General features: G+C 45.1%; 1 protein-coding gene across 1 annotated transcript in view; it reads left to right on the top strand.

Annotated features, from left to right (window-relative positions):
• Window positions 1–25,219, top strand: part of oca2 (oculocutaneous albinism II) — a 321,027-nt gene that overhangs the window by 144,866 nt on the left and 150,942 nt on the right. Inside the window, exons 16-17 of the mRNA XM_045687206.1 lie at window positions 5,590–5,737; window positions 6,882–6,939. Coding sequence (XP_045543162.1) covers window positions 5,590–5,737; window positions 6,882–6,939 — 206 coding nt within the window. The remainder of the gene's footprint in view (window positions 1–5,589; window positions 5,738–6,881; window positions 6,940–25,219) is intronic.

Here is a 25,219-nt window from a genome sequence, read left to right as displayed (position 1 = left end):
CACCTCTCTCACTCTCTCTCTCTCTGTGTCTCTCTTCCCCCCACCTCTCTCTCTCTCTGTCTCTCTCTCTGTCTCTCTGTCTCTCTTCCCCCCACCTCTCTCTCTCTCTCTCTCTCCCTCCCTCTCTCTCTCTCTCTCTCTCCCCTCGCCCTCCCCTCTCCCTCTCTCTCTCTCTCTCTCTCTCTCCCTCCCTCCCTCCCCCTCTCTCTCTCGCTCTCTCGCTCGCTCTCTCTCTCTCTCTCTCTCTCCCTCCCGCTCTCTCTTTCTCTATCAATTCAATTCAAGGGGCTTTATTGGCATGTTAACATATGTTACTCACAGAAGTTCCAAAATAATAGACATTACATATGTAATACTATGTCTATATACAGTGTTGTAACGATGTGCAAATGGTTAAAGTACAAAAGGGAAAATAGATAAGCATAAATATGGGTTGTATTTACAATGGTGTTTGTTCTTCACTCTCTCTCTCTCTCTCTCTCCCCCTCTGTCTTTCTCCTATTCTCTCTGTCTCTCTCTCTCTCTCTCCCCTCTCTCCCGTTCTCTCTCTGTCTCTCTCCCTCTCCCTCTCTCTCTCTCTTTCTCTCCCCTCTCTGTCTTTCTCGCATTCTCTCTCTCTCTCTCTCTCTCTCTCTCCCCTCTCTCTGTCTTTCTCCCCCTCTCTCTGTCTCTCTGTCTCTCTGTCTCTCTCTCTCTCTCTCTCTCCCGTTCTCTCTCTCTACCTCCCTCTCTCCCCCTCTCTCTGTCTTTCTCCCGTTCTTGCTGTCTCTGTCTCTCTCTCTCTCCCGTTCTCTCTCTCTACCTCCCTCTCTCCCCCTCTCTCTGTCTTTCTCCCGTTCTTGCTGTCTCTCTCTCTCTCTCTCTCCCGTTCTCTCTCTCTACCTCCCTCTCTCTCTGTCTTTCTCCCGTTATCTCTGTCTCTCTCTCTCTCTCTCTCTCTCTCCCATTCTCTCTCTCCCCCTCCCTCTCTCCCCCCTCTCTCTCTGTCTTTCTCCCGTTCTCTCTCTCTACCTCTCCCTCTCTCTCTCCCCCTCTCTCTGTCTTTCTCCCATTCTCTCTCTCTCTCTCTCTCTCTCTCTCTCTCTCTCTCTCCTCTCTCTCTCTCTCTCTCTCTCTCTCTCTCTCTCTCTCTCCCGTTCTCTCTCTCTACCTCCCTCTGTCCCCCTCTCTCTCTCTCTCTCTCTCCCCTCCCTCTCTCCCCCTCTCTCTCTCTGTCTTTCTCCCGTTCTCTCTCTCTACCTCCCCCCTCTCTCTCTCCCCTCTCTCCCCCTCTCTCTCTGTCTTTCTCCCGTTCTCTCTCTGAGAGGTGAGAGGCAGAGGTAACAGTGTAGTGTCATTGATTAAAACTCTCTCATCATCGAGGAGAAGGACGTTGTCCCAAACGGCACCCTACTCCTTATATAGTGCAATAATATGCCCAGAGTACATAGGGAAGTATGTAGGGATTAGGGTGTCATTTGGCACTTCCTCCGAGCCCAGATAGAGCTTTTGTGTGTGTGTGTGTGTGTGTGTGTGTGTGTGTGTGTGTGTGTGTGTGTGTGTGTGTGTGTGTGTGTGTGTGTGTGTGTGTGAGTCCAGATAGAACCAGGATGTGTGTGTGTGAAGGGACACAGTGACCTCCCTTTAACATAATTAATTTGGCATTAAAGATCTCCAACCTCTCACTCCCTCTCCACTCCCTCTCTGCCCCACAGCTGACGTAGACGCTACGTCCCAAATGGCACCCTTTCCCCCTACATAGTGCACTACTTTTGACCAGTAGTGCACTAAGTAGGGAATAGGGTCCCATTTGGGACACCGCCGGTCCTCTCTCAGTTGCTTTGAATTTCGGGCCAGGCGTTCTTCCAACCTCGTCTATGGCAATTTCTCCAATACTCCCATTATCTTTATCGGATGACCCTGTCGTCGCTGTTACAGTCATATTATGGGATGCCCAGCTCCGTACTGTAGTTGCTAAGGAGCGTGGTCTGGTCTATGTGTCACCAGTCATATTTGAAAATGGCCTCTCTTTGTGTGGAATTGGCTGGCTGATCTTCAGGCTGATCTTCAGGCCGAGTCTTCAGGCTGGTTTTCAGGCTGGGTCTTCAGGCTGGTCTTCAGGCGGGTCTTCAGGCCGGGTCTTCAGGCTGATCTTCAGGCTGATCTTCAGGCTGGTCTTCAGGCTGGGCTTCAGGCTGGTCTTCAGGCTGTTTTTCTCTCAATTATAGAATTTGCTAATGTTAGATTTACATATATACACATCCACAACCCTAACCCATACACTACCCTAACCCTAACCCATACACTACCCTAACCTGAACCCATACACGACCCTAAGCCTAAGCCATACACTACCCTAACCATACACGACCCTAACCCATACACTACACTAACCTGAACCCATACACTACCCTAATCCATACACTACCCCAGCATCAACCCACACACTACCTTAACCCATACACAATCCCAGCCCTAACCCATACACAAACCCTAACCCATACACTACACATACCCATACACTACCCCAAACCTAGTCCATACACTACCTTAACCCATACACTACCCTAACCCATACACTACCCTAACCCATAAACTACCCCAACCCTAACCCATACACTACCCCAACCATAACCCATACACTACCCTAAACCATACACTACCCCAACCATAACCCATGCACTACCCTAACCCTAACCCTAACCCATACACTACCCTAACCCATACACTACCCTAGCATAACCCATATACAACCCTAACCCATACACTACCCCAGCCCTAACCCATACACAAACCCTAACCCATACACTACCCATACCCATACACTACCCTAACCCATACACTACCCTAACCTGAGCCCATACACGACCCTAAGCCTAAGCCATACACTACCCTAATCCATACACGACACTAACCCATACACTACACTAATCTGAACCCATACACTACCCTAACCCATACACTACCCTAACCTATACACTACCCCAGCATTAACCCACACACTACCCTAACCCATACACAACCCCAGCCCTAACCCATACACAAACCCTAACCCATACACTACCCATACCCATACACTACCCCAAACCTAGTCCATACACTACCTTAACCCATACACTACCCTAACCCATACACTACCCTAAACCACACACTACCCCAACCATAACCCATGCACTACCCTAACCCTAACCCATACACTACCCTAACCCATACACTACCCTAACCCATACACTACCCTAACCCATACACTACCCCAATCATAACCCATACACTACCCTAACCCATACACTACCCTAACCATAACCCATACACTACCCTAACCAATACACTACCCTAACCCTAACCCATACACTACCCCAAACATAACCAATACACAGTGGGGGGGTAGAGCTGCCTGGTAGACAGTCAGTCAGAGACACAGTGGAGGGTAGAGCTGCCTGGTGGACAGTCAGTCAGAGACACAGTGGAGGGGTAGAGCTGCCTGGTCGACAGTCAGTCAGAGACACAGTGGAGGATAGAGCTGCCTGGTGGACCGTCAGTCAGAGACACAGTGGGGGGGTAGAGCTGCCTGGTGGACAGTCAGCCAGAGACACAGTGGGGGGGTAGAGCTGCCTGGTGGACAGTCAGTCAGAGACACAGATTGTGAACGTAATAATATCTCCACAGTACAGGAGCTGTCAACAACAGTATCACTGTGACTCCAGCCACGGTCACATTCAGTTATCCCTGGCCCCAGCCCAGGCAAACCAGCCAGTGACTGTCACACCCAGATATAACCCAGTTATAACTAGTGGTAGTAGAGTGACAGGACTAGTAGTGGTAGTGACAGGACTAGTAGTGGTAGTGACAGGACTAGTAGTGGTAGTATAGTGACAGGACTAGTAGTGGTAGTATAGTGACAGGACTAGTAGTGGTAGTATAGTGACAGGACTAGTAGTGGTAGTGACAGGACTAGTAGTGGTAGTATAGTGACAGGACTAGTAGTGGTAGTATAGTGACAGGACTAGTAGTGGTAGTGACAGGACTAGTAGTGGTAGTGACAGGACTAGTAGTGGTAGTGACAGGACTAGTAGTGGTAGTATAGTGACATGACTAGTAGTGGTAGTGACAGGACTAGTAGTGGTAGTATAGTGACAGGACTAGTAGTGGTAGTATAGTAACAGGACTAGTAGTGGTAGTATAGTGACGGGACTAGTAGTGGTAGTGACAGGACTAGTAGTGGTAGTGACAGGACTAGTAGTGGTAGTATAGTAACAGGACTAGTAGTGGTAGTATAGTGACAGGACTAGTAGTGGTAGTATAGTGACAGGACTAGTAGTGGTAGTGACAGGACTAGTAGTGGTAGTGACAGGACAAGTAGTGGTAGTGACAGGACTAGTAGTGGTAGTATAGTGACAGGACAAGTAGTGGTAGTGACAGGACAAGTAGTGGTAGTATAGTGACAGGACTAGTAGTGGTGGTGACAGGACTAGTAGTGGTAGTATAGTGACAGGACTAGTAGTGGTAGTATAGTGACAGGACTAGTAGTGGTAGTATAGTGACAGAACTAGTAGTGGTAGTATATTGACAGGACTAGTAGTGATAGTGACAGGACTAGTAGTGGTAGTATAGTGACCGGACTAGTAGTGGTAGTATAGTGACAGGACTAGTAGTGGTAGTATAGTGACAGGACTAGTAGTGGTAGTGACAGGACTAGTAGTGGTAGTATAGTGACAGGACTAGTAGTGGTAGTATAGTGACAGGACTAGTAGTGGTAGTGTAGTGACAGGACTAGTAGTGGTAGTGACAGGACTAGTAGTGGTAGTATAGTGACAGGACTAGTAGTGGTAGTATAGTGACAGGACTAGTAGTGGTAGTATAGTGACAGGACTAGTAGTGGTAGTGACAGGATTAGTAGTGGTAGTGCCAGGACTAGTAGTGGTAGTGCCAGGACTAGTAGTGGTAGTAACAGGACTAGTAGTGGTAGTGACAGGACTAGTAGTGGTAGTGGTAGTGACAGGACTAGTAGTGGTAGTGACAGGACTAGTAATGGTAGTAACAGGACTAGTAGTGGTAGTATAGTGACAGGACTAGTAGTGGTAGTGACAGGACTAGTAGTGGTAGTGACAGGACTAGTAGTGGTAGTATAGTGGCAGGACTAGTAGTGGTAGTGACAGGACTAGTAGTTGTAGTGACAGGACTAGTAGTTGTAGTGACAGGACTAGTAGTGGTAGTACAGTGGCAGGACTAGTAGTGGTAATGACAGGACTAGTAGTGGTAGTGACAGGAGTAGTATTGTAGTAACAGGACAGGTGCCTCTCAGTGCCTCACTGGGGGCCCAACACAGTAACGACAGGAAACAGCTTCCCTGCTTGAGTTATACAGGCCAGATGAGGCTCTGAGCACATCCATCACCATGTCTAGTGGTTATCAACAACAACAGACCCACCGCTGCCTTTTACAAACCAGACAGCAGAAGAGTCTAAAAACAGAAACACAGAGAGAAGACCAAACTAACAGGACGTTCTGAGTGCACATACTGTTTCGTTCAGTCAAAACATCTAGACGTTGATTGACCTGTCAGTACTTTTCAGTGACATGTATTCTTGTGTGTGTTTTGTTTTCCCCCAGAGCTGAGGCATGAAATCCGTGTTTGGAGGCAGACGGCGCAGCGTATTAGCCCGGCCAGCAGAGAGGAGACGGCTGTCAAGTGTTTACTGATGCAGAAGGTCCTCAACCTGGAAAGCGTTCTCCGCAAGCAGCTCAAAACCTTCCAGAGGTACAGACAGGGCTTTCTAAGCAACTCAAACCCTTCCAGAGGTACAGACAGGGCCTTCTAAGCAACTCAAACCCTTCCAGAGGTACAGACAGGGCTTTCTAAGCAACTCAAACCCTTCCAGAGGTACAGACAGGGCTTTCTAAGCAACTCAAACCCTTCCAGAGGTGCAGACAGGGCTTTCTATGAAAAGCAAAACCTTCCAGAGGTACAGACAGGGCTTTCTAAGCAACTCAAACCCTTCCAGAGGTGCAGACAGGGCTTTTTATGAAAAGCAAAACCTTCCAGAGGTACAGACAGGGCTTTCTAAGCAACTCAAACCCTTCCAGAGTTACAGACAGGGCTTTCTAAGGAAAGCAAAACCTTCCAGTTGTACAGACAGGGCTTTCTAAGCAACTCAAAACCTTCCAGAGGTACAGACAGGGCTTTCTAAGCAACTCAAACACTTCCAGAGTTGCAGAAAGGGCTTTCTAAGCAATAGCGTGCCCACACTGTACTAACTGAGTGGATGGTTAATTAAAAGCACCGAGATTTGACTTTCATTCATTTTATCACGTAGTCTCATTGAAATAAAATCAATATTTTCAAAGAGAGAGAAGTTTGATGGATCAGAGGATCTACCCTTCTCAATGGCAAGGCTGTGCTCACTGAGCCTGTACTTTGTCAAGGTTTTTCTAAGGTTTTGATCAGTAACCATGGTCAAATAGTTAACCACGGTGTAACTGCATTTTGCTTTGTGATTGTGCTTTGTGTTTCCCAATAAGCAATGTAGTTTTGTTTTGTCTGTGTTGTAATTTGTTTTATTCTGATTGATTGGATGTTCTGGTCCTGAGGCATCAGTGTTTTAGTACATGTTCGTGTGTTAGAAACATGTTTACCTCTCTCTCTCTCTCTCTCTCTCTCTCTCTCTCTCTCTCTCTCTCTGTCTGTCTGTCTGTCTGTCTGTCTGTCTGTCTGTCTGTCTGTCTGTCTGTCTGTCTGTCTGTCTGTCTGTCTGTCTGTCTGTCTGTCTGTCTGTCTGTCTGTCTGTCTGTCTGTCTGTCTGTCTGTCTTTGTCTGTCTGTCTGTCTGTCTGTCTGTCTGTCTGTCTGTCTGTCTGTCTGTCTGTCTGTCTGTCTGTCTGTCTGTCTGTTTGTCTGTTTTCCAGACAGATATCTCAGGAAGATAAGAACTGGGAGAATAACATTCAGGAGTTGCATAAAAAGGTAACAAAACAGTCAATACTAAATCATATACTGTATATATATATATCTGCTAACCAAATGGAGCCACTCCATAAACTCCCATGAGTAGAGATTAGATCTGGTGACTGAGACGCACAGACGGACACAGAGAAGGACGCAGGGACACACACAAGAATACAACTCACTGAAAAGTACTGACAGGTCTATCAACGTCTAGATGTTTTGACTGAACGAAACAGTATGTGCACTCAGAACGTCCTGTTAGTTTGGTCTTCTCTCTGTGTTTCTGTTTTTAGACTCTTCTGCTGTCCGGTTTGTACAAGGCAGCGGTGGGTCTGTTGTTGTTGATAACCACTAGACATGGTGATGGATGTGCTCAGAGCCTCATCTGGCCTGTATAACTCATCTAACTCAAGCAGGGAAGCTGCTTCCTGTCGTTACTGTGTTGGGCCCCCAGTGAGGCCCTGAGAGGTCCCTGTCCTGTTACTACAATACTAGTCCTGTTACTACTAGTCCTGTCACTATACTACCACTACAAGTCCTGTCACTATACTACCACTACCAGTCCTGTCACTACCACTACTAGTCCTGTCACTATACTACCACTTCTAGTCCTGTCACTATACTACCACAACTAGTCCTGTCACTACCACTACTAGTCCTGTTACTATACTACCACTACTAGTCCTGTCACTATACTACCACTACTAGTCCTGTCACTATACTACCACTACTAGTCCTGTCACTATACTACCACTACTAGTCCTGTCACTATACTACCACTACAAGTCCTGTCACTACCACTACTAGTCCTGTCACTATACTACCACTACTAGTCCTGTCACTACTACCACTACTAGTCCTGTCAAACTACCACTAATAGTCCTGTCACACTACCACTACTAGTCCTGTCACTATACTACCACTACTAGTCCTGTCACTACCACTACTAGTCCTGTCACTATACTACCACTACTAGTCCTGTCACTATACTACCACTACTAGTCCTGTCACTATACTACCACTACTAGTCCTGTCACTATACTACCACTACTAGTCCTGTCACTATACTACCACTACTAGTCCTGTCAGTACACTACCACTACTAGTCCTGTCACTACCACTACTAGTCCTGTCACTATACTACCACTACTAGTCCTGTCACTACCACTACTAGTCCTGTCACTATACTACCACTACTAGTCCTGTCACTATACTACCACTACTAGTCCTGTCACTATACTACCACTACAAGTCCTGTCACTACCACTACTAGTCCTGTCACTATACTACCACTACTAGTCCTGTCACTACCACTACTAGTCCTGTCACTACTACCACTACTAGTCCTGTCACTATACTACCACTACTAGTCCTGTGCACTACCACTACTAGTCCTGTCACTACCACTACTAGTCCTGTCACTATACTACCACTACTAGTCCTGTCACTACCACTACTAGTCCTGTCACTATACTACCACTACTAGTCCTGTCACTATACTACCACTACTAGTCCTGTCACTATACTACCACTACTAGTCCTGTCACTATACTACCACTACTAGTCCTGTCACATACTACCACTACTAGTCCTGTCACTATACTACCACTACTAGTCCTGTCACTATACTACCACTACTAGTCCTGTCACTATACTACCACTACTAGTCCTGTCACTATACTACCACTACTAGTCCTGTCACTATACTACCACTACTAGTCCTGTCACTACACTACCACTACTAGTCCTGTCACTATACTACCACTACTAGTCCTGTCACTATACTACCACTACTAGTCCTGTCACTATACTACCACTACTAGTCCTGTCACTACCACTACTAGTCCTGTCACTATACTACCACTACTAGTCCTGTCACTACCACTACTAGTCCTGTCACTATACTACCACTACTAGTCCTGTCACTATACTACCACTACTAGTCCTGTCACTACCACTACTAGTCCTGTCACTATACTACCACTACTAGTCCTGTCACTACCACTACTAGTCCTGTCACTATACTACCACTACTAGTCCTGTCACTATACTACCACTACTAGTCCTGTCACTATACTACCACTACTAGTCCTGTCACTACCACTACTAGTCCTGTCACTATACTACCACTACAAGTCCTGTCCTAACTACCACTACTAGTCCTGTCACTATACTACCACTACTAGTCCTGTCACTACTACCACTACTAGTCCTGTCACTATACTACCACTACTAGTCCTGTCACTACCACTACTAGTCCTGTCACTATACTACCACTACTAGTCCTGTCACTACCACTACTAGTCCTGTCACTATACTACCACTACTAGTCCTGTCACTATACTACCACTACTAGTCCTGTCACTACCACTACTAGTCCTGTCTTACTACCACTACTAGTCCTGTCACTATACTACCACTACTAGTCCTGTCACTATACTACCACTACTAGTCCTGTCATACTACCACTACTAGTCCTGTCACTATACTACCACTACTAGTCCTGTCACTATACTACCACTACTAGTCCTGTCAGTACACTACCACTACTAGTCCTGTCACTACCACTACTAGTCCTGTCACTATACTACCACTACTAGTCCTGTCACTACCACTACTAGTCCTGTCACTACACTACCACTACTAGTCCTGTCACTATACTACCACTACTAGTCCTGTCACTATACTACCAGCTACTAGTCCTGTCACTACACTACCACTACTAGTCCTGTCACTATACTACCACTACTAGTCCTGTTACTATACTACCACTACTAGTCCTGTCACTATACTACCACTACTAGTCCTGTCATACTACCACTACTAGTCCTGTCACTATACTACCACTACCAGTCCTGTCACTACCACTACTAGTCCTGTCACTATACTACCACTACTAGTCCTGTCACTACCACTACTAGTCCTGTCACTACACTACCACTACTAGTCCTGTCACTATACTACCACTACTAGTCCTGTCACTACCACTACTAGTCCTGTCTCTTTACTACCACTACCAGTCCTGTCACTAACTACCACTACTAGTCCTGTCACTATACTACCACTACTAGTCCTGTCACTATACTACCACTACTAGTCCTGTCACATACTACCACTACTAGTCCTGTCACTATACTACCACTACTAGTCCTGTCACTATACTACCACTACTAGTCCTGTCACTATACTACCACTACTAGTCCTGTCACTACACTACCACTACTAGTCCTGTCACTACCACTACTAGTCCTGTCACTATACTACCACTACTAGTCCTGTCACTATACTACCACTACTAGTCCTGTCACTACCACTACTAGTCCTGTCACTATACTACCACTACTAGTCCTGTCACTACCACTACTAGTCCTGTCACTATACTACCACTACTAGTCCTGTCACTATACTACCACTACTAGTCCTGTCACTATACTACCACTACTAGTCCTGTAACTATACTACCACTACTAGTCCTGTCACTACCACTACTAGTCATGTAACTATACTACAACTACTAGTCCTGTCACTACCACTACTAGTCCTGTCACTATACTACCACTACTAGTCCTGTCACTACCACTACTAGTCCTGTCACTATACTAGCACTACTAGTCCTGTCACATACTACCACTACTAGTCCTGTCACTATACTACCACTACTAGTCCTGTCACTACCACTACTAGTCCTGTCACTATACTACCACTACTAGTCCTGTCACTACCACTACTAGTCCTGTCACTATACTACCACTACTAGTCCTGTCACTACCACTACTAGTCCTGTCACTATACTACCACTACTAGTCCTGTCACTATACTACCACTACTAGTCCTGTCACTACCACTACTAGTCCTGTCACTATACTACCACTACTAGTCCTGTCACTATACTACCACTACTAGTCCTGTCAAACTACCACTACTAGTCCTGTCACTACCACTACTAGTCCTGTCACTACACTACCACTACTAGTCCTGTCACTATACTACCACTACTAGTCCTGTCACTACCACTACTAGTCCTGTCACTATACTACCACTACTAGTCCTGTCACTACCACTACTAGTCCTGTCACTACCACTACTAGTCCTGTCACTATACTACCACTACTAGTCCTGTCACTACCACTACTAGTCCTGTCACTTTACTACCACTACTAGTCCTGTCAGTACACTACCACTACTAGTCCTGTCACTACCACTACTAGTCCTGTCACTATACTACCACTACTAGTCCTGTCACTACCACTACTAGTCCTGTCACTATACTACCACTACTAGTCCTGTCACTATACTACCACTACTAGTCCTGTCACTACCACTACTAGTCCTGTCACTATACTACCACTACTAGTCCTGTCACTATACTACCACTACTAGTCCTGTCACTATACTACCACTACTAGTCCTGTCACCACCACTACTAGTCCTGTCACTATACTACCACTACTAGTCCTGTCACTACCACTACTTGTCCTGTCACTACCACTACTAGTCCTGTCACTATACTACCACTACTAGTCCTGTCACTACCACTACTAGTCCTGTCACTTTACTACCACTACTAGTCCTGTCAGTCACTACCACTACTAGTCCTGTCACTACCACTACTAGTCCTGTCACTATACTACCACTACTAGTCCTGTCACTACCACTACTAGTCCTGTCACTTTACTACCACTACTAGTCCTGTCAGTACACTACCACTACTAGTCCTGTCACTACCACTACTAGTCCTGTCACTATACTACCACTACTAGTCCTGTCACTACCACTACTAGTCCTGTCACTATACTACCACTACTAGTCCTGTCACTATACTACCACTACTAGTCCTGTCATATACTACCACTACTAGTCCTGTCACTTTACTACCACTACTAGTCCTGTCAGTACACTACCACTACTAGTCCTGTCACTTACTACCACTACTAGTCCTGTCACTATACTACCACTACTAGTCCTGTCACTACCACTACTAGTCCTGTCACTATACTACCACTACTAGTCCTGTCACCACCACTACTAGTCCTGTCACTATACTACCACTACTAGTCCTGTCACTACCACTACTAGTCCTGTCACTACCACTACTAGTCCTGTCACTATACTACCACTACTAGTCCTGTCACTACCACTACTAGTCCTGTCACTATACTACCACTACTAGTCCTGTCACTACCACTACTAGTCCTGTCACTACCACTACTAGTCCTGTCACTATACTACCACTACTAGTCCTGTCACTACCACTACTAGTCCTGTCACTTTACTACCACTACTAGTCCTGTCAGTACACTACCACTACTAGTCCTGTCACTACCACTACTAGTCCTGTCACTATACTACCACTACTAGTCCTGTCACTATACTACCACTACTAGTCCTGTCACTATACTACCACTACTAGTCCTGTCACTATACTACCACTACTAGTCCTGTCACTATACTACCACTACAAGTCCTGTCACTACCACTACTAGTCCTGTCACTATACTACCACTACAAGTCCTGTCACTACCACTACTAGTCCTGTCACTATACTACCACTACTAGTCCTGTCACTATACTACCACTACTAGTCCTGTCACTACCACTAATAGTCCTGTCACTACCACTACTAGTCCTGTCACTACACTACCACTACTAGTCCTGTCACTACCACTACTAGTCCTGTCACTATACTACCACTACTAGTCCTGCCACTATACTACCACTACTAGTCCTGTCACTATACTACAGCTACTAGTCCTGTCACTACACTACCACTACTAGTCCTGTCACTACACTACCACTACTAGTCCTGTTACTATACTACCACTACTAGTCCTGTCACTATACTACCACTACTAGTCCTGTAACTATACTAGCACTACTAGTCCTGTCACTACCACTACTAGTCATGTAACTATCCTACAACTACTAGTCCTGTCACTACCACTACTAGTCCAGTTCCTATACTACCACTACTAGTCCTGTCACTACCACTACTAGTCCTGTTACTATACTACCACTACTAGTCCTGTCACTACCACTACTAGTCCTGTCACTATACTACCACTACTAGTCCTGTCACTATACTACCACTACAAGTCCTGTCACTACCACTACTAGTCCTGTCACTATACTACCACTACTAGTCCTGTCACTATACTACCACTAGTAGTCCTGTCACTATACTACCACTACTAGTCCTGCCACTATACTACCACTACTAGTCCTGTCACTATACTACCACTACTAGTCCTGCCTCTATACTACCACTACTAGTCCTGTCACTACCACTACCACTACTATTCCTGTCACTACCACTACTAGTCCTGTCACTATACTACCACTACTAGTGTTGTCACTATACTACCGCTACTAGTCCTGTCACTAGCACTACTAGTCCTGTCACTACCACTACTAGTCCTGTCACTATACTACCACTGCTAGTCCTGTCACTATACTACCACTACTAGTCCAGTCACTATACTACCACTACTAGTCCTGTCACTATACTACCACTACTAGTCCTGTCACTATACTACCACTACTAGTCCTGTCACTACCACTACTAGTCATGTAACTATCCTACAACTACTAGTCCTGTCACTACCACTACTAGTCCTGTCACTATACTACCACTACTAGTCCTGTCACTACCACTACTAGTCCTGTAACTATACTAGCACTACTAGTCCTGTCACTACCACTACTAGTCATGTAACTATCCTACAACTACTAGTCATGTCACTACCACTACTAGTCCAGTTCCTATACTACCACTACTAGTCCTGTCACTACCACTACCAGTCCTGTCACTATACTACCACTACTAGTCCTGTCACTAGCACTACTAGTCCTGTCACTATACTACCACTACTAGTCCTGTCACTATACTACCACTACTAGTCCTGTCACTACCACTAATAGTCCTGTCACTACCACTACTAGTCCTGTCACTACACTACCACTACTAGTCCTGTCACTATACTACCACTACTAGTCCTGTCACTACCACTACTAGTCCTGTCACTTTACTACCACTACTAGTCCTGTCAGTACACTACCACTACTAGTCCTGTCACTACCACTACTAGTCCTGTCACTATACTACCACTACTAGTCCTGTCACTACCACTACTAGTCCTGTCACTTTACTACCACTACTAGTCCTGTCACTACCACTACTAGTCCTGTCACTATACTACCACTACTAGTCCTGCCACTATACTACCACTACTAGTCCTGTCACTATACTACAGCTACTAGTCCTGTCACTACACTACCACTACTAGTCCTGTCACTATACTACCACTACTAGTCCTGTTACTATACTACCACTACTAGTCCTGTCACTATACTACCACTACTAGTCCTGTCACTACCACTACTAGTCCTGTCACTATACTACCACTACTAGTCCTGTCACTACCACTACTAGTCCTGTCTCTTTACTACCACTACCAGTCCTGTCACTACCACTACTAGTCCTGTCACTATACTACCACTACTAGTCCTGTCACTATACTACCACAACTAGTCCTGTCACTACCACTACTAGTCCTGTTACTATACTACCACTACTAGTCCTGTCACTATACTACCACTACTAGTCCTGTCACTATACTACCACTACTAGTCCTGTCACTATACTACCACTACAAGTCCTGCCACTATACTACCACTACTAGTCCTGTCACTACCACTACCACTACAATTCCTGTCACTACCACTACTAGTCCTGTCACTATACTACCACTACTAGTGTTGTCACTATACTACCGCTACTAGTCCTGTCACTAGCACTACTAGTCCTGTCACTATACTACCACTACTAGTTCTGTCACTACCACTACTAGTCCTGTCACTATACTACCACTGCTAGTCCTGTCACTATACTACCACTACTAGTCCTTTCACTATACTACCACTACTAGTCCTGTCACTATACTACCACTACTAGTCCTGTCACTACCACTACTAGTCATGTAACTATCCCACAACTACTAGTCCTGTCACTACCACTACTAGTCCAGTTCCTATACTACCACTACTAGTCCTGTCACTACCACTACTAGTCCTGTAACTATACTAGCACTACTAGTCCTGTCACTACCACTACTAGTCATGTAACTATCCTACAACTACTAGTCCTGTCACTACCACTACTAGTCCAGTTACACTATACTACCACTACTAGTCCTGTCACTATACTACCACTACTAGTCCTGTCACTACCACTACTAGTCCTGTCACTATACTACCACTACTAGTCCTGTCACTATACTACCACTACAAGTCCTGTCACTACCACTACTAGTCCTGTCACATACTACCACTACTAGTCCTGTCACTACCACTACCACTACTAGTCCTGTCACTACACTACCACTACTAGTCCTGTCACTATACTACCACTACTAGTCCTGTCACTACCACTACTAGTCCTGTCACTTTACTACCACTACTAGTCCTGTCAGTACACTACCACTACTAGTCCTGTCACTACCACTACTAGTCCTGTCACTATACTACCACTACTAGTCCTGTCACTACCACTACTAGTCCTGTCACTTTACTACCACTACTAGTCCTGTCAGTACACAACCACTACTAGTCCTGTCACTACCACTACTAGTCCTGTCACTATACTACCACTACTAGTCCTGTCACTACCACTACTAGTCCTGTCAATATACTACCACTACTAGTCCTGTCACTATACTACCACTACTAGTCCTGTCACTACCACTACTAGTCCTGTCACTATACTACCACTACTAGTCCTGTCACTATACTACCACTACTAGTCCTGCCACTATACTACCACTTCTAGTCCTGTCACCACCACTACTAGTCCTGTCACTATACAACCACTACTAGTCCTGTCACTACCACTACTTGTCCTGTCACTACCACTACTAGTCCTGTCACTATACTACCACTACTAGTCCTGTCACTACCACTACTAGTCCTGTCACTTTACTACCACTACTAGTCCTGTCAGTACACTACCACTACTAGTCCTGTCACTACCACTACTAGTCCTGTCACTATACTACCACTACTAGTCCTGTCACTACCACTACTAGTCCTGTCACTTTACTACCACTACTAGTCCTGTCAGTACACTACCACTACTAGTCCTGTCACTACCACTACTAGTCCTGTCACTATACTACCACTACTAGTCCTGTCACTACCACTACTAGTCCTGTCACTATACTACCACTACTAGTCCTGTCACTATACTACCACTACTAGTCCTGTCACTACCACTACTAGTCCTGTCACTTTACTACCACTACTAGTCCTGTCAGTACACTACCACTACTAGTACTGTCACTTCCACTACTAGTCCTGTCACTATACTACCACTACTAGTCCTGTCACTACCACTACTAGTCCTGTCACTATACTACCACTACTAGTCCTGTCACTACCACTACACTACCACTACTAGTCCTGTCAATATACTACCACTACTAGTCCTGTCACCACCACTACTAGTCCTGTCACTATACTACCACTACTAGTCCTGTCACTACCACTACTTGTCCTGTCACTACCACTACTAGTCCTGTCACTATACTACCACTACTAGTCCTGTCACTACCACTACTAGTCCTGTCACTTTACTACCACTACTAGTCCTGTCAGTACACTACCACTACTAGTCCTGTCACTACCACTACTAGTCCTGTCACTATACTACCACTACTAGTCCTGTCACTAACACTACTAGTCCTGTCACTTTACTACCACTACTAGTCCTGTCACTATACTACCACTACTAGTCCTGTCACTATACTACCACTACAAGTCCTGTCACTACCACTACTAGTCCTGTCACTATACTACCACTACAAGTCCTGTCACTACCACTACAAGTCCTGTCACTATACTACCACTACTAGTCCTGTCACTATACTACCACTACTAGTCCTGTCACTACCACTAATAGTCCTGTCACTACCACTACTAGTCCTGTCACTACACTACCACTACTAGTCCTGTCACTACCACTACTAGTCCTGTCACTATACTACCACTACTAGTCCTGCCACTATACTACCACTACTAGTCCTGTCACTATACTACAGCTACTAGTCCTGTCACTACACTACCACTACTAGTCCTGTCACTACACTACCACTACTAGTCCTGTTACTATACTACCACTACTAGTCCTGTCACTATACTACCACTACTAGTCCTGTAACTATACTAGCACTACTAGTCCTGTCACTACCACTACTAGTCATGTAACTATCCTACAACTACTAGTCCTGTCACTACCACTACTAGTCCAGTTCCTATACTACCACTACTAGTCCTGTCACTATACTACCACTACTAGTCCTGTCACTACCACTACTAGTCCTGTCACTTTACTACCACTACTAGTCCTGTCAGTACACTACCACTACTAGTCCTGTCACTACCACTACTAGTCCTGTCACTATACTACCACTACTAGTCCTGTCACTACCACTACTAGTCCTGTCACTTTACTACCACTACTAGTCCTGTCAGTACACTACCACTACTAGTCCTGTCACTACCACTACTAGTCCTGTCACTATACTACCACTACTAGTCCTGTCACTACCACTACTAGTCCTGTCACTATACTACCACTACTAGTCCTGTCACTATACTACCACTACTAGTCCTGTCACTACCACTACTAGTCCTGTCACTTTACTACCACTACTAGTCCTGTCAGTACACTACCACTACTAGTCCTGTCACTTCCACTACTAGTCCTGTCACTATACTACCACTACTAGTCCTGTCACTACCACTACTAGTCCTGTCACTATACTACCACTACTAGTCCTGTCACCACCACTACTAGTCCTGTCACTATACTACCACTACTAGTCCTGTCACTACCACTACTTGTCCTGTCACTACCACTACTAGTCCTGTCAATATACTACCACTACTAGTCCTGTCACCACCACTACTAGTCCTGTCACTATACTACCACTACTAGTCCTGTCACTACCACTACTTGTCCTGTCACTACCACTACTAGTCCTGTCACTATACTACCACTAATAGTCCTGTCACTACCACTACTAGTCCTGTCACTTTACTACCACTACTAGTCCTGTCAGTACACTACCACTACTAGTCCTGTCACTACCACTACTAGTCCTGTCACTATACTACCACTACTAGTCCTGTCACTAACACTACTAGTCCTGTCACTTTACTACCACTACTAGTCCTGTCACTATACTACCACTACTAGTCCTGTCACTATACTACCACTACAAGTCCTGTCACTACCACTACTAGTCCTGTCACTATACTACCACTACTAGTCCTGTCACTACCACTACAAGTCCTGTCACTATACTACCACTACTAGTCCTGTCACTATACTACCACTACTAGTCCTGTCACTACCACTAATAGTCCTGTCACTACCACTACTAGTCCTGTCACTACACTACCACTACTAGTCCTGTCACTACCACTACTAGTCCTGTCACTATACTACCACTACTAGTCCTGCCACTATACTACCACTACTAGTCCTGTCACTATACTACAGCTACTAGTCCTGTCACTACACTACCACTACTAGTCCTGTCACTACACTACCACTACTAGTCCTGTTACTATACTACCACTACTAGTCCTGTCACTATACTACCACTACTAGTCCTGTAACTATACTAGCACTACTAGTCCTGTCACTACCACTACTAGTCATGTAACTATCCTACAACTACTAGTCCTGTCACTACCACTACTAGTCCAGTTCCTATACTACCACTACTAGTCCTGTCACTATACTACCACTACTAGTCCTGTCACTACCACTACTAGTCCTGTCACTTTACTACCACTACTAGTCCTGTCAGTACACTACCACTACTAGTCCTGTCACTACCACTACTAGTCCTGTCACTATACTACCACTACTAGTCCTGTCACTACCACTACTAGTCCTGTCACTTTACTACCACTACTAGTCCTGTCAGTACACTACCACTACTAGTCCTGTCACTACCACTACTAGTCCTGTCACTATACTACCACTACTAGTCCTGTCACTACCACTACTAGTCCTGTCAATATACTACCACTACTAGTCCTGTCACCACCACTACTAGTCCTGTCACTATACTACCACTACTAGTCCTGTCACTACCACTACTAGTCCTGTCACTACCACTACTAGTCCTGTCACTATACTACCACTACTAGTCCTGTCACTACCACTACTAGTCCTGTCACTTTACTACCACTACTAGTCCTGTCAGTACACTACCACTACTAGTCCTGTCACTACCACTACTAGTCCTGTCACTATACTACCAATACTAGTCCTGTCACTAACACTACTAGTCCTGTCACTTTACTACCACTACTAGTCCTGTCACTATACTACCACTACTAGTCCTGTCACTATACTACCACTACAAGTCCTGTCACTACCACTACTAGTCCTGTCACTATACTACCACTACAAGTCCTGTCACTACCACTACTAGTCCTGTCACTATACTACCACTACTAGTCCTGTCACTATACTACCACTACTAGTCCTGTCACTACCACTAATAGTCCTGTCACTACCACTACTAGTCCTGTCACTACACTACCACTACTAGTCCTGTCACTACCACTACTAGTCCTGTCACTATACTACCACTACTAGTCCTGCCACTATACTACCACTACTAGTCCTGTCACTATACTACAGCTACTAGTCCTGTCACTACACTACCACTACTAGTCCTGTCACTACACTACCACTACTAGTCCTGTTACTATACTACCACTACTAGTCCTGTCACTATACTACCACTACTAGTCCTGTAACTATACTACCACTACTAGTCCTGTCACTATACTACCACTACTAGTCCTGTCACTATACTACCACTACTAGTCCTGTCACTATACTACCACTACAAGTCCTGCCACTATACTACCACTACTAGTCCTGTCACTACCACTACCACTACTATTCCTGTCACTACCACTACTAGTCCTGTCACTATACTACCACTACTAGTGTTGTCACTATACTACCACTACTAGTCCTGTCACTAGCACTACTAGTCCTGTCACTATACTACCACTACTAGTTCTGTCACTACCACTACTAGTCCTGTCACTATACTACCACTGCTAGTCCTGTCACTATACTACCACTACTAGTCCTTTCACTATACTACCACTACTAGTCCTGTCACTATACTACCACTACTAGTCCTGTCACTACCACTACTAGTCATGTAACTATCCCACAACTACTAGTCCTGTCACTACCACTACTAGTCCAGTTCCTATACTACCACTACTAGTCCTGTCACTACCACTACTAGTCCTGTCACTACACTACCACTACTAGTCCTGTCACTACCACTACTAGTCCTGTCACTATACTACCACTACTAGTCCTGCCACTATACTACCACTACTAGTCCTGTCACTATACTACAGCTACTAGTCCTGTCACTACACTACCACTACTAGTCCTGTCACTACACTACCACTACTAGTCCTGTTACTATACTACCACTACTAGTCCTGTCACTATACTACCACTACTAGTCCTGTAACTATACTAGCACTACTAGTCCTGTCACTACCACTACTAGTCATGTAACTATCCTACAACTACTAGTCCTGTCACTACCACTACTAGTCCAGTTCCTATACTACCACTACTAGTCCTGTCACTATACTACCACTACTAGTCCTGTCACTACCACTACTAGTCCTGTCACTTTACTACCACTACTAGTCCTGTCAGTACACTACCACTACTAGTCCTGTCACTACCACTACTAGTCCTGTCACTATACTACCACTACTAGTCCTGTCACTACCACTACTAGTCCTGTCACTTTACTACCACTACTAGTCCTGTCAGTACACTACCACTACTAGTCCTGTCACTACCACTACTAGTCCTGTCACTATACTACCACTACTAGTCCTGTCACTACCACTACTAGTCCTGTCAATATACTACCACTACTAGTCCTGTCACCACCACTACTAGTCCTGTCACTATACTACCACTACTAGTCCTGTCACTACCACTACTTGTCCTGTCACTACCACTACTAGTCCTGTCACTATACTACCACTACTAGTCCTGTCACTACCACTACTAGTCCTGTCACTTTACTACCACTACTAGTCCTGTCAGTACACTACCACTACTAGTCCTGTCACTACCACTACTAGTCCTGTCACTATACTACCAATACTAGTCCTGTCACTAACACTACTAGTCCTGTCACTTTACTACCACTACTAGTCCTGTCACTATACTACCACTACTAGTCCTGTCACTATACTACCACTACAAGTCCTGTCACTACCACTACTAGTCCTGTCACTATACTACCACTACAAGTCCTGTCACTACCACTACTAGTCCTGTCACTATACTACCACTACTAGTCCTGTCACTATACTACCACTACTAGTCCTGTCACTACCACTAATAGTCCTGTCACTACCACTACTAGTCCTGTCACTACACTACCACTACTAGTCCTGTCACTACCACTACTAGTCCTGTCACTATACTACCACTACTAGTCCTGCCACTATACTACCACTACTAGTCCTGTCACTATACTACAGCTACTAGTCCTGTCACTACACTACCACTACTAGTCCTGTCACTACACTACCACTACTAGTCCTGTTACTATACTACCACTACTAGTCCTGTCACTATACTACCACTACTAGTCCTGTAACTATACTACCACTACTAGTCCTGTCACTATACTACCACTACTAGTCCTGTCACTATACTACCACTACTAGTCCTGTCACTATACTACCACTACAAGTCCTGCCACTATACTACCACTACTAGTCCTGTCACTACCACTACCACTACTATTCCTGTCACTACCACTACTAGTCCTGTCACTATACTACCACTACTAGTGTTGTCACTATACTACCACTACTAGTCCTGTCACTAGCACTACTAGTCCTGTCACTATACTACCACTACTAGTTCTGTCACTACCACTACTAGTCCTGTCACTATACTACCACTGCTAGTCCTGTCACTATACTACCACTACTAGTCCTTTCACTATACTACCACTACTAGTCCTGTCACTATACTACCACTACTAGTCCTGTCACTACCACTACTAGTCATGTAACTATCCCACAACTACTAGTCCTGTCACTACCACTACTAGTCCAGTTCCTATACTACCACTACTAGTCCTGTCACTACCACTACTAGTCCTGTAACTATACTAGCACTACTAGTCCTGTCACTACCACTACTAGTCATGTAACTATCCTACAACTACTAGTCCTGTCACTACCACTACTAGTCCAGTTCCTATACTACCACTACTAGTCCTGTCACTACCACTACTAGTCCTGTCACTATACTACCACTACTAGTCCTGTCACTACCACTACTAGTCCTGTCACTATACTACCAATACTAGTCCTGTCACTATACTACCACTACAAGTCCTGTCACTACCACTACTAGTCCTGTCACTATACTACCACTACTAGTCCTGTCACTATACTACCACTACTAGTCCTGTCACTACCACTAATAGTCCTGTCACTACCACTACTAGTCCTGTCACTACACTACCACTACTAGTCCTGTCACTATACTACCACTACTAGTCCTGTCACTACCACTACTAGTCCTGTCACTTTACTACCACTACTAGTCCTGTCAGTACACTACCACTACTAGTCCTGTCACTACCACTACTAGTCCTGTCACTATACTACCACTACTAGTCCTGTCACTACCACTACTAGTCCTGTCACTTTACTACCACTACTAGTCCTGTCAGTACACTACCACTACTAGTCCTGTCACTACCACTACTAGTCCTGTCACTATACTACCACTACTAGTCCTGTCACTACCACTACTAGTCCTGTCACTTTACTACCACTACTAGTCCTGTCAGTACACTACCACTACTAGTCCTGTCACTACCACTACTAGTCCTGTCACTATACTACCACTACTAGTCCTGTCACTACCACTACTAGTCCTGTCACTATACTACCACTACTAGTCCTGTCACTATACTACCACTACTAGTCCTGCCACTATACTACCACTACTAGTCCTGTCACCACCACTACTAGTCCTGTCACTATACAACCACTACTAGTCCTGTCACTACCACTACTTGTCCTGTCACTACCACTACTAGTCCTGTCACTATACTACCACTACTAGTCCTGTCACTACCACTACTAGTCCTGTCACTTTACTACCACTACTAGTCCTGTCAGTACACTACCACTACTAGTCCTGTCACTACCACTACTAGTCCTGTCACTATACTACCACTACTAGTCCTGTCACTACCACTACTAGTCCTGTCACTTTACTACCACTACTAGTCCTGTCAGTACACTACCACTACTAGTCCTGTCACTACCACTACTAGTCCTGTCACTATACTACCACTACTAGTCCTGTCACTACCACTACTAGTCCTGTCACTATACTACCACTACTAGTCCTGTCACTATACTACCACTACTAGTCCTGTCACTTTACTACCACTACTAGTCCTGTCAGTACACTACCACTACTAGTCCTGTCACTACCACTACTAGTCCTGTCACTATACTACCACTACTAGTCCTGTCAATACCACTACTAGTCCTGTCACTATACTACCACTACTAGTCCTGTCACCACCACTACTAGTCCTGTCACTATACTACCATTACTAGTCCTGTCACTACCACTACTTGTCCTGTCACTACCACTACTAGTCCTGTCAATATACTACCACTACTAGTCCTGTCACCACCACTACTAGTCCTGTCACTATACTACCACTACTAGTCCTGTCACTACCACTACTTGTCCTGTCACTACCACTACTAGTCCTGTCACTATACTACCTCTACTAGTCCTGTCACTACCACTACTAGTCCTGTCACTTTACTACCACTACTAGTCCTGTCAGTACACTACCACTACTAGTCCTGTCACTACCACTACTAGTCCTGTCACTATACTACCACTACTAGTCCTGTCACTAACACTACTAGTCCTGTCACTTTACTACCACTACTAGTCCTGTCACTATACTACCACTACTAGTCCTGTCACTATACTACCACTACAAGTCCTGTCACTACCACTACTAGTCCTGTCACTATACTACCACTACAAGTCCTGTCACTACCACTACAAGTCCTGTCACTATACTACCACTACTAGTCCTGTCACTATACTACCACTACTAGTCCTGTCACTACCACTAATAGTCCTGTCACCACCACTACTAGTCCTGTCACTACACTACCACTACTAGTCCTGTCACTACCACTACTAGTCCTGTCACTATACTACCACTACTAGTCCTGTCACTATACTACCACTACTAGTCCTGTCACTATACTACAGCTACTAGTCCTGTCACTACACTACCACTACTAGTCCTGTCACTACACTACCACTACTAGTCCTGTTACTATACTACCACTACTAGTCCTGTCACTATACTACCACTACTAGTCCTGTAACTATACTAGCACTACTAGTCCTGTCACTACCACTACTAGTCATGTAACTATCCTACAACTACTAGTCCTGTCACTACCACTACTAGTCCAGTTCCTATACTACCACTACTAGTCCTGTCACTATACTACCACTACTAGTCCTGTCACTACCACTACTAGTCCTGTCACTTTACTACCACTACTAGTCCTGTCAGTACACTACCACTACTAGTCCTGTCACTACCACTACTAGTCCTGTCACTATACTACCACTACTAGTCCTGTCACTACCACTACTAGTCCTGTCACTTTACTACCACTACTAGTCCTGTCAGTACACTACCACTACTAGTCCTGTCACTACCACTACTAGTCCTGTCACTATACTACCACTACTAGTCCTGTCACTACCACTACTTGTCCTGTCACTACCACTACTAGTCCTGTCAATATACTACCACTACTAGTCCTGTCACCACCACTACTAGTCCTGTCACTATACTACCACTACTAGTCCTGTCACTACCACTACTTGTCCTGTCACTACCACTACTAGTCCTGTCACTATACTACCACTACTAGTCCTGTCACTACCACTACTAGTCCTGTCACTTTACTACCACTACTAGTCCTGTCAGTACACTACCACTACTAGTCCTGTCACTACCACTACTAGTCCTGTCACTATACTACCACTACTAGTCCTGTCACTAACACTACTAGTCCTGTCACTTTACTACCACTACTAGTCCTGTCACTATACTACCACTACTAGTCCTGTCAC

Source organism: Salmo salar, chromosome ssa10, assembly GCF_905237065.1.
Source record: "Salmo salar chromosome ssa10, Ssal_v3.1, whole genome shotgun sequence".
NCBI classification, from domain to species: Eukaryota; Metazoa; Chordata; class Actinopteri; order Salmoniformes; family Salmonidae; genus Salmo; species Salmo salar.
Note: the sequence above shows the minus strand (reverse complement) of the source record. Positions and strands in the feature narration are given on the sequence as shown.